Below are 11,724 nucleotides of genomic sequence, written 5' to 3'. Positions count from 1 at the left end.
TATATATATATATATATATATTTATCAAGCATAATCTAGGCCCTATATCTATAAATGCCAGGAACATCTGTCTGTCTGTTTGTCTGTGTGTGTGTCTGATATTCGCATATTTCTCGAACCGATGGTCCGATTGATTTCAAACTTGAAAGGTCCCAAGTTGAAACGAGGGATAGGCTAATGGTCCCGACTTTAAGGACGTTTAGAGAATGCCACACTAGACAACAAGTGCAGACAGAGCGACATATCACCAAAAACTGTTTTTGAGTCACGTTGCAAATCTCATTTGATGATGCATCTTTCTACAAAATGGTTTGTCTTCTATATCATTAAGTTATTCAATAGGATAAACATATAGCCTTACATTAAAGCTTTAGGCATATGTCATTTCAATCAGCTAAAGACAACGAGTGGCAGAGAGAGCGTGATGTCACTTATAAGCTATTGTTGAGTCACATCCTTGCCAATTTCATACGATGATGCATCATTCCACAAAATGGTGTGTCTTCTCTATCAGGAAGTTATTCAATAAGCTTAACAATAAACACATAGCCTTTACTCAAAACGACTGTTAGGCTTAGGCCTATATTTTGATCTGTAAAAATATCACATGATGCAGCCATGCCTAAATTCTGCTTAGGCCTACTGCACATTAATTAGGCTAATATATTATAATATAATATTCAGTATTCGTGATTGGATGCTTAGCTGGAATGATGTTTTTCCCTTTCATCCTATTTTTAAACCAGGCACGCCTGTAATTGGGCATGTAATTGGGCTATGGATTTTCTACAGGAATGTCATGTTTGAATGGGCACTGCACTAGTAAGACAAATTTTGAAAGAAATCCAAAATTTCAGTGAAGGGACATAACAGTGCCCCTTACAGAAACACCCATTTATTGCTGAAGTCAAAAGCCATCATGATATTTCAAATAAAAGAGTGAAGTCCAATTTCCTGTAGTTACAAAAGGGACTGAAAACATTCAGATTAAGAGTTTTTTTTGTTATGTCTTGTCAGCTGCTGTCCTCATTCTCTTGATTAACGGTGAGATGTGAAGGAAAGTCAAGTCCTTTTTCTGCTGCAAGTCGTCGCCACCGTTCATCCTCCTCCTCATGCGTGAGGTACCTGCGGCCGACATGTTGCTCAAACTCACGCAAGTCACACCACAGCTGAAAGTTCTGTAAAAAGAGCCAGAGGAGGAGAGAGTATTTTGATAAATCCTTACTAGCACATACCAGCATATTGTAGGCTGAATAAAAAACCTTGCACATACACTCCTTGTACATGGTCATTAAAAGCTAATGCATAGCCACAGACAAAGTGTATTCTGATGACAACACTGGTGTCCGTGTGTGTGTGTGTGTGTGTGTGTGCATGTGTACGCTGAGGAGATTCACCTGCAGCCAGGGGTGTCCCAGAGCTTTCCCCACACTGAACCTTCGCCTCACCACCACCTGGAGCAGGTTCTTGATGAGACTCACAGCTGAAAAAGAGGGAGGGAGGGAGCAAGGGGAAGATTAATGAAACCCTTTTAACATAAATACACCTCATGCATTCACCTCATTCTCACATGCTGGCTTTTAGGCAACAGTTTGCCAGAAATGAAGTAGCTCCATGGGAAGCACACTACACATTTTTCAATTGTTTAATTTATAAATACGGCAAATGTGAAATATAATGAATAAATGTGCATGCTGCATCTATCTATCTATCTATCTATCTATCTATCTATCTATCTATCTATCTATCTGTCTGTCTGTCTGTCTCACCCCCCCCCCTCTCCTTCTCTCAGCATAACGTGCTCTTTGTTACGTTGTGTGGAGCTAATAACAATTACACATTAACATTTTGATTGCATTCCCACATGGCACCATAAGGTTTGATTAACACTGAATAAATGTGTTTCACTCCCAGTAGGAATGGGACACACACACACACACACACACACCTTCCAGTGATATGAGTGACCAGGGGTGTCGGGGGTACATGAAGGCGGCGTTGGTGATCTGCTGGCTGATGTCCTCGTCCTCGTTGAAGGGGAACGTGCCGCTGAGACTGACGTAGAGGATGACCCCGACTGCCCACATGTCTAGTGAGCGGTTGTAGCCGCTGCTGCTGATCACCTCGGGGGCCAGGTACGCCGGCGTACCCACAACCGAGCGCCGGAATGACTTCTCGCCAATGATACGTGCAAAGCCAAAGTCACACAGTTTCACCTGCGGGGGGTTAAGAAAGGGGGAAGGGAAGAGAGGGAGGTGAGAGACATGGGGGTGGAGCGAGGGAAACAGGAAAGGGCAGACAGAAAGAGAGAAAGAGGGGGAGACAGAAAAAGAGAGAGAGAGAGACTTTTGACTATTAAAACCTCTTTAATGAACCATCAAGGACACTTGCAAAAGCTTGGGAGGGAGAGACAGAGATAGAGATTACATTTTCATACTCACATGATACATATAAATAAATAAAACATAAATATATACCCATAATACACAAACACACACACACAGTACTTCATGGTGTGTACAAACCTGAGGGAAGGGATCAGGGGAGGCCAGCAGCACGTTCTCAGGCTTTAGATCGCAGTGAGCAATGTGCTTAAAGTGCAGGTACCGTAGTGCCTCCAGAATCTACACACACACACACACACATACACATGCACAAACAGAAAAAGAGAGAGAAAATCTTGTCAAAGCATTGTCAAATAGAATAGAATTGTCTGACAAATAGAATGTAGGAGCCATTTCACTTTTATTTGTCGATTTATTGGTTTTAGTGTTTGGATGTTAGTTATGTGGGTAGAAAAGTGTATATGAACAAGTGTTGGTAGATTACAGTTTTTCTCAGTCGCTTTGGTACATTTCTCAGATCAGAATTGAAATTTTCAACTACCTGTTCAATCTTCACATCATTGTGTCACTTGCACACATAAAAAAAAAAATCTTTGAACAAGTTGCAAATGCTTTGGAATTTTTTTTTTCCATCCATGCAAATGATTCCATTTCCATCCATACAATTCCCTGCTGTTTCCTACATTATCAATTGCTTAAGTCATGTTGATCAAAATGTATTATAATGGGTCTCTGTTGAATAGTCTCACCCCCCACAACATTTAGCCATTAGTTCATAGCAAGTCTTTACATGCAAAATGGTTGAACAAGTTGTGATGTGAATGAGAATTTGTGGCCCAACAGACAGGAACGTCAGGAAGTGTAGGAAGACTGCACTGTAATTCCTACAGCACTGCATGCACAGTTTTCCCTAAGGAGATTGTCCTATGTTTACATTTCATTGCAATGACATGGTCTGTCAACAAATTACAGTACAAACAGTAAAAGTGTAAATGTGAATCTTGTCCAGTCTCTTGCAATCAAACTCTCACATACACTAAGGTGTAACCTACAAATTACAATAATTGTCATCAAAACTTTAGCCATAGTTTACATCAGAACATCTCTCCAGAGTAATCTAACATCACTATAGACAATGCAGATCTGTCAGATAAGCTCTCCTCTCCCGTGCTGCTGCTGGGGCATTTGGGTTAAATGGCATCGGCATGCAGTTCAACATCACGTCTCATTAAGTCCTCTAATATTTCCTAATTTATGTCATCAACTCATCCGTGATTCGTGGAAATGTGTTCGCTAGATTTATACCTGTTTTTTCACATCGGACACCACACTGATTTCCCTCGTGTAGCAATATTTGTCCTTGTAATTATGGTTTGGAGAAATGGGAACTGCGTCGTATAGATGAGAGGGGCAAAGTGCATTGTGCAACACAGGCACCCAAGCAAGCGCTCCTGCAGCTGTAAGCTACGGCTGTACCTTACCAACAGGCAACTCAACAACGAGAAACTGTTTCCAAGTTGACCTAACTTTCCAACTCCGCACAGTATCCCATTAACTGCATGACAGTAGGCTATTTACAATATTTATTTTATGTAAAGTAGAGTTTGTAAACACGTTATCATCAACTTAATTTTTGTTTGAGCAGGAGAGAGAATAACAATGAATGGATGCAGCAACTACAGAAATTGTAGCCAAGGCTTCTTGCTACTTTCTTTTACTGTCTATGGTTGCTGGTTAACAGCCCATAATAAGCTTATTTAAGCAAATTCACAAACTCAAGACTTCAAGGCCATCATGGATATAAAATGTTTTTTGAAAACAACGAAAGGATGGAGGGAACATAGCAAAGTTTGGAGTTATTTCAGATGGGCTACAACAAGGTAGGCAAAATTGTGGTGCTTGTCAAAACCTTAGCGCAGCTGGAATAATGCTTATAGGCTGATGTTAAAGCGCACACAATGTTTAAAGCCATACACAACGGTAAATTGGAACAAAACTAAAGGTAACTTTAGCCTTTAGGGCTGTATAAAGTTGTCCAAATGAATAGGTCGTAATTAGGCGTTGTTGTTGTAAAGATATTGCATGTAGATGTACTATATAGGCTACTAAATTTTTAGTTGACCAATGCACAAACAAAACCGGGAAACGGACAAATATTATCAAGGCTTTGAATGTTTCCATCTGTGCACAGGGTGTCTGTGCATAGCATTCATTTCTGCAGGCCTGTGGCCATGCATGTGCCCTTAAAGCAACACCAAAGATCTTTCCCTCTGTCGCACGCATGCTATTTGTTTATCCAGCACCGGCTTTGCAAATAACGATGTCCATAGACAAGGTCCTATATGTTGCGCGATTTATGAAAGTACGATGTATTGCGACATCAGATGCAAGTCAAATTTGTAGTTTCTTATGTCTCATTCCATCGAACTACAGATCCGCTACCCGATCTGGCAAACTTACATAGTGCGGTTATAGCCGATAGAGGGCTGTGAAGCGAATGCAGAAGTGCCGTTCACCCTGTTACAAGTTGATGAACCACTGAAACGATTTTGGAAACATTATTTTAAGGTACAAAAAACTCTTTGGTGTTGCTTTAAAATAGCATCTGAATTTGCGCCACTGACTTTAGACCAGGAGGTTCCTGGTCTGTGGCGGAATTGTTTTCTAAAACTGCAAAATATCAACAGGGACTGTTTGCGCCGGAACACGCCCCCTCTTTTCGCTGAAACGCCCCCGTGGGCGCACATGTACCTGTGGAGGGAAAATTCCAATATGCACTGACTGCAAAATAGGAAAGACAAAAGCACAAGTATACAAAGTCAATTGCGCTGGTGTGCAAGATAGAGCCCTATATCTCTAATTTACAGCAATGCAGCACCAGTTAATATCACCAGCAGCACTGGGTTTGTTTTATGTAAAACCATCAACTTTGCAATAAACGCCACCCAACCAGGGGTGCGTTTCCCAAAACCATAGTTGCTAAGTAAGTTAGACGCACCCCAGATTTATTGTTTGGACAATTGATATACATGTTTAAGAACACTGCCATCCACACGGAGGCTCATTGGATGGCAGAGGCCTCCACACAGAATTTCAGACACACTGTTCTGCTATTTATTCACTGTTCTGCTTAGTTTTTAAGCGTTTCTTATGCGTTATGGTTTGTATATTATAATATTTATTTATTTTCATTAGGCTATTGATTGAATTGACATTGTTGATTATTATTGCAGTTCTCCTTGGTGTAGTCTTACCAACTTTTTTCATTGTTTACTGTTACATTTAACTATTGTATTGTTGTTATTTGTATGTCGCTTTGGACAAAACCGTCTGCTAAATACCATAACCATTACCATAACCATTTACCTCATGGACCAATGTCTCTGACACCATTGGAGCAATTTCAGATCAGATGTGTCTCATAGAAACAAATTGTAAACTGAGAAAGACTGGCTGACCTGTGTGACCAGGAAGCGTGTGGTGCGCTCCGGCAGGCGGCCATTCTCATGGGACAGGATCATCTCCAGCATGTCGCTATGGAGCTTCTCCATGACAACGAAGACCAGCTCCGATGTCTCAAAAACACCCTCAAGCAAGACTACTCCGAGATGGGACAAGTTCTATTTGCAAAAGCACACATACACAAACACACACACGCGCGCGCACGCACACACACACACACACACACACACACACACACACACACATACACAAAGAAATGGTTATGTCTTAACCACCACAGTTGTAAAGAAACAGGTCATGCCTTACAATACTGTAAATAACAACACAAGTACATAACAACACACTAACCTGTAAGATGGCCACTTCATTCCTCATCTGTCTCTCTAGGTTGGTGGGGAAGCGGGTTTTGTCGATTACTTTGACAGCAACAGGTCGACTCGACTGTCTATGTGTACCTATGAGAGCACAGCAGACTTCAAATAGCAGTTTTACTCCGGACATTTGCAGATATAACTACTGTAATAGTAATGTTTGTGAAGACAGCTGTTTTAGAAAAAATATATAAACTGTATACATTGTAAAATGATTTATGTGTAAATGTAACTGATAGATCTACACTTACCTCCATAAACGATTCCAAACTGCCCAGAGCCCAATACCTCCTCTGAGAAGATCTGATAGACAGAACTGATGTCCTGTAACACATAAACAACGCCACACTGTAAAGTACAGTAAAATATGGTAAAGCTGTTCTTCGTATGAGTGAGGATGAATGATCAAAGCCCCTCTTACCTGAGTCTGCCCTTGCTGCAAACCGTAATCTAAAAAGAAAAAAAAAAACTTTTTTTTCCTGAACTGGACATAGCAAAGGACCAAGAATAATCATGTAGTTGCATAAACATACACATATGCACTCACACACACACACACACACACTTGTTTTCCTCCTTGTATTCTCAATACACTTCTCTCTCCCTCTTTTTAATAGCCCTTTGTATATTTATTTTTCTATTTATTTATTCATTTATTCTATGTTTTATGAGCATTGTAACCTTTTTTCCTGGCTTGTGTCTTACTGTCATCTTAAGTCCTCTACTATATATCCCCCTTTTTAACTTATTTGTTAATATTTAATTTTATTTGTCAATCTCCCTCCTTTGCTTTTTTGTAAGATGGCCTTACCTGTGAAGCACTTTGGGTCAACGTTGTTGCTTTAAATGTGCTACATAAATAAAGTGACTTGACTTGACTTGACTTCCAAACCCACCCCACCCACCAGGCGTCCATTCTCACCTGTGCCCGCTCTCTTGATCCCACTGCCGTGCACGGGCATCAGTGCTTGTCTCATGGCACTCTCCCAGGCAGTGCCCTCCTCCTCCTCCTCCGCCACCACACGGTACACCGTGGTGGCCGTCTCCAGCTCAAAGGAATACTCGCTGTCCGCCAGCTGCCCCGTCCCTCGGATCTGTAGCACCTCCGAGAGAGGAATCTCCTACAGGGGCGAGGGGAGAGGAGATAGACAGGGTTGCATTGTGTAGTTTCTAGTTGTCTTGAACGCACCATTTCATTCACAATGGCACCTTTTTATACTTGCATTGTATTCATTGCATAACCACGTGGCATTACATGACAGCTGGATTCATTGCACTTCGATGGTATTATGATTATGATGGAAGCAATAAGTAGTCTACTGATATCTGCACTTATGTAGTATGACATATAAGTACTCATCTTCTGTTTGAAAAAGTGTTAACAGTGCATCTCTACTACATATGTAATTATTTATTTTCATCATGAAACTCAGGTTGCTTGTAAGAGGAGGGTAGGGATCTCTTGTTTGAGAATGATTCCAAACCTTATAATACTTATTTCCGTGTTCAGTCTGATACAGGGTGATGCACTTGCTATCCAGGACCCAATAATGCCGCTTCCTCTGAAAAAGACAGAGGGAGGGAGGAAGGGAGGGAGAGAGAGAGAGAAACACACAATTCACAATTTGTTTGTCAATTTGTTACTGATGATTTATTAGTGGGTGTATGTGTGTGTGTGTGTGTGTGTGTGTGTGTGTGTGTGTGTGATTACCATTGAGTGTGTGTTGGTGCAGTGCACCAGCCAGCCTCTGCGCAGGACTCCACTGGCTCTTCTCTTAGTGTGTTTGACCGACTGGACGACACGCATGAGCGGGATATTACTGCTGAAACACGGACTGAGAGAGAGCCAGACACAATCATGGAGAGGGAATCACATGACAAGCTATTTTGTACTTTACGGAAAATATATATATACATACAGTTCTGAAAAAATGAAGAGACCACTGTGCATTTTTTGTGACAAAAATGTGCAGTGGTCTCTTAATATGTAAAAAATTAAGAGACCACTGTATATATATATATATATATATATATATATATATATATATATATATATATATCATAGCCTAGGCTATGTAGGCTAAAGAATCATATCGTGGGAAGTTTATTGTCTCGTTTTGGCAAGTAACCGTGTAATAAGCGGGATAATGTACTCCGGTCATGATTGGGAAAATAAGTCCCTTCAGGGCGGAACAAGACCCAGTTCGTCCTGTCGGGACTTATTTTCCCAATAATGACCGCCGTTCTATAGATTATCCCAATGTATAAACTTTGTAATAAACTCGCCACGATATGATTCTTTAGCCTACATAGCCTAGGCTATGATATATATATAATATTTATGCTCAATTCTGATAAATATGAAGCATTGTTTGTCTGTAATGTATAGTACAGTATTATGCAAGGGAGAATGATGGGGGATTGTAGCATGGTACCCGATCTCTGGACGCGAGGGCGCCACCTCTGGTTGGGGCAGGTTACTGGAAGAGCTGGGCGGACAGAACTCTTCATAGAGATCATTCACAGACTCCACACTGCTTTCCATATCCACATCCATTCTGTTCCACCCTGATTCACTATCTGAGAGACAGATACAACATCAACAAAAGCAGCTTGTATATAATATGACATGGTATCAAATCACAGTATTCCACTGTTTTAGGTAACGTGTGGAATAGTTTATTAGAATCTGCACAGGCCACAGTTCACTGTTCAATGTAATTCGTTTCAGTGTTATACTGTGCACTGCAGAGATGGCAAACATATTTTGTTTAGTTGTGATAGAGGAGGGTCCTACCTCCCCCATTGGTGAACTTTGCTTCTCCAAGACAGTTATTTGGAACAAGTGGTGCACACCGCCGATGACAATTAAACCTGCAGTCTACACACACACACACACACACACACACACACAAAACCAGAATAAGAGCCTATAGAAACCACCCCACAAAAAAAGTACAAAGAATGACACCTACAAACATCTGTGAAGCCACAGGCCAGTTCAAAGAAAACACCACTGAACATGGACCATACAGCAGCTATCACCAACTGCACTGAGAATATTCACATCACAGAACACTTGGGTTTTTTATTATTATTTCTGAACATGGACATTACAAACACCAAGAATAATAATGTAGGCCTAGTTGCATGAACACGCACATATGCACTCACACACACACACACACACACACACACTGTGCAGTACAATAGTAATTTCATGTCTAAAATACTCGATTTTTGCAGTAAAGGGCAGTACTATGCAGTACAATGCAGTTTTTTCGTGTCCAAAATAGTACTGAATTTCCTGCAAAAGAACTGCAAATATTTCCTCCAAAACTGCAGTTTTGAAGCTTAAAGTCAGTGGCGGGTTTAGCAAATTGGGGCCCAAGGCGAAGGTATGTATGCCCCACCCCATCCGATCTTTAAAAGAGAACAAAAAAAAATGTAGCCTACCGACTGAATGGTGGATAGGCAGGTAAAACTAATCTACGGAGAAGTAAAGGTTGGAGAAGAGAAAAAAACCTTCCCCTTTAAACCCTGCATATAGCCTAGAAATCTAGACGCGCCCCTAGCGGCAGCAAATTACATTTGCTGCCAGGGCTAGTCTAGCAACTCTCCGTTGGCTTGTGAGCTCCAGAAATCGAAACATAATCAGGCCAATGAAATCGTGTATAGAGTCGTTAGGTGGGCTTAACATAATGATTGATGGCAGAGTTGCAACAGTTTGGCTTGAATTCCCTGCTACTTGAAAACAAATAAGATGGATGTTGCTGCTGGCGAACAGTGTGACACAAGTTAAGCTTTTATTAAGTTGGCAAACGTTTGAACTAGCCAACTAGCTCCGCTGGTGGGAAACGCATGGGACTCATAGCGCTGCCGCTGTCCTATTGCGTGCAGAGGGAATTTGAAAGACAACTGATTATCCCGCCCCTCGGACTGAGCACTGCGAACGGTGAGTGCCCAGACCCTATATTTTAATGTGGGTCTGGCTCGTCAGGCTACCCTGCATACACTTCTTTACTCCAAAATGAAGATGGAAAGCAGAGAACACACAAAGTGTAGCACTACACAAACTAGTCACTAACAGTGCAACACCCCCCCCCCCCCCCCCAAAAAAAAAAAAGAAAGAAAAACGGTGATGGCCCTTTAACACCCCTTTACACCTGTTTCCTTTTCTCCTAGGCAACTTTAAGAGTCTAATTTAAATATATTTGATTTAATATACTTGCATATTAATTGATAGGCTACACTTTACACTTCGCTGTTTTCTCGCTTTTTGCTCGCAGGCTTCTCGCAGGGGGGGGGGGGGATGGGGGGTCAGTCTTGCCGTTTCCTCTTTCACTGTTACTTCGCTTTCTGCTTCTTTTCGCTGGCTCTGCCATGACAAATGTCTGAGAAACTCCATGGCTACCTTGTTCTAGTCGGTGCCTGGGGTGTATGTGTGTAAATTGTTAGTTGGGTTGGTGTGTAGTGCAGTAAATCAATTTGTTACATCGTGAGGCTGCGAGACTTTCTGTCTCTGAGGCCGCCGGCCCGCCGGCCCAAAGTTGCAAGGGTGTTTTTTCCGCTCACAGGCACTAGGGGGAAGCAAGATGGCCACCATTCAACCCGAAAAGTCATATAACCATTTCAATGACTCCGAAGCTATTCAGTTAAGGTAAATTAAGCTAAAACAAAACTGCATAGTTCCCCTTTGTATGTTACTCAGCCGACAGTCCTGTCCTGAACTAGGCTAGCCTATCTGCTTTGCTTGTAAGCAGAGAGTTGTAGCCTAGCCTACTTTCCTTTGTTCAATGTGGTTGAACGATGCTGGCAAGTGTGTCCCTATTTCCCTGTCATCATGTCAATGCTCTCGTCCCATTGACTGGTTGTAGGCCTAATCTCACCCGACATTGCTGCACCTTCCAATGACATAGTCTGAGCTATAACATGTCATGGGCTGATACTACATGTGGCAGTCGTTACTTTTATAATCATGGGGCAATGCTTTGGGTGAATTTGCGATGTAATTCACTAACGAAACAGGCATGAGAGGGGAGATTTTCTGACGTTTCAACAACAAAACAAAATGCCATCGTTGCGAGAAGTCAGCAAATGTGTCGCTAGATGGCATTTTCTGTCGCTAGGGATGGCCAAAAGTCACTAAATCTAGTGACAAAGTTGCTAAATTTGCTAAACTTTCCCAGTCCTCCTGTCACTGTGTGTTTATCTTTCGCGTCGCGCACCGTTACGGACTAGTCCATTTCATTATAAAAAGTGGGGGGTGTAGGGACAGATAACCATGAATTGGTCATTTTAACTACCACTTCAATGTTTCAACGTATTTTGTAAGAATATTAATACAAATTTACCATGCTTTTGAAGGGTTCATGATGATCAGACTTTTTTCTCCCTTTTTTTTTTGAGGTTGGTTGGGGGCTCCACTACGACTGCTGGTAGGGGGGCCCAAGCAGCCGCCTACCTATGCCTCTATGTTAAGACCACCACTGCTTAAAGTACCAGTAATGCAGTTGGGGTTTTTTTTGTAAGGGTTGTGCACTGCA

General features: G+C 41.7%; 1 protein-coding gene across 2 annotated transcripts in view; it reads right to left on the bottom strand.

Annotated features, from left to right (window-relative positions):
• Nucleotides 1-851: 851 nt before the first annotated feature.
• Nucleotides 852-11,724, bottom strand: part of prkd4 (protein kinase D4) — a 28,360-nt gene continuing 17,487 nt past the window's right edge. For both annotated transcript variants that reach the window (XM_042069200.1, XM_042069201.1), the window contains exons 7-19: nucleotides 8,976-9,059; nucleotides 8,614-8,758; nucleotides 7,890-8,013; nucleotides 7,663-7,740; nucleotides 7,101-7,299; nucleotides 6,600-6,628; nucleotides 6,430-6,502; nucleotides 6,156-6,262; nucleotides 5,804-5,965; nucleotides 2,526-2,624; nucleotides 1,949-2,216; nucleotides 1,398-1,483; nucleotides 852-1,178 (exon numbers count right to left, since the gene is read on the bottom strand). In XM_042069200.1, coding sequence (XP_041925134.1) covers nucleotides 1,014-1,178; nucleotides 1,398-1,483; nucleotides 1,949-2,216; nucleotides 2,526-2,624; nucleotides 5,804-5,965; nucleotides 6,156-6,262; nucleotides 6,430-6,502; nucleotides 6,600-6,628; nucleotides 7,101-7,299; nucleotides 7,663-7,740; nucleotides 7,890-8,013; nucleotides 8,614-8,758; nucleotides 8,976-9,059 — 1,619 coding nt within the window. In that variant the 3' untranslated portion in view covers nucleotides 852-1,013. The remainder of the gene's footprint in view (nucleotides 1,179-1,397; nucleotides 1,484-1,948; nucleotides 2,217-2,525; nucleotides 2,625-5,803; nucleotides 5,966-6,155; nucleotides 6,263-6,429; nucleotides 6,503-6,599; nucleotides 6,629-7,100; nucleotides 7,300-7,662; nucleotides 7,741-7,889; nucleotides 8,014-8,613; nucleotides 8,759-8,975; nucleotides 9,060-11,724) is intronic.

Source organism: Alosa sapidissima, chromosome 18, assembly GCF_018492685.1.
Source record: "Alosa sapidissima isolate fAloSap1 chromosome 18, fAloSap1.pri, whole genome shotgun sequence".
In the NCBI taxonomy this organism is placed as follows: domain Eukaryota; kingdom Metazoa; phylum Chordata; class Actinopteri; order Clupeiformes; family Clupeidae; genus Alosa; species Alosa sapidissima.
Note: the sequence above shows the minus strand (reverse complement) of the source record. Positions and strands in the feature narration are given on the sequence as shown.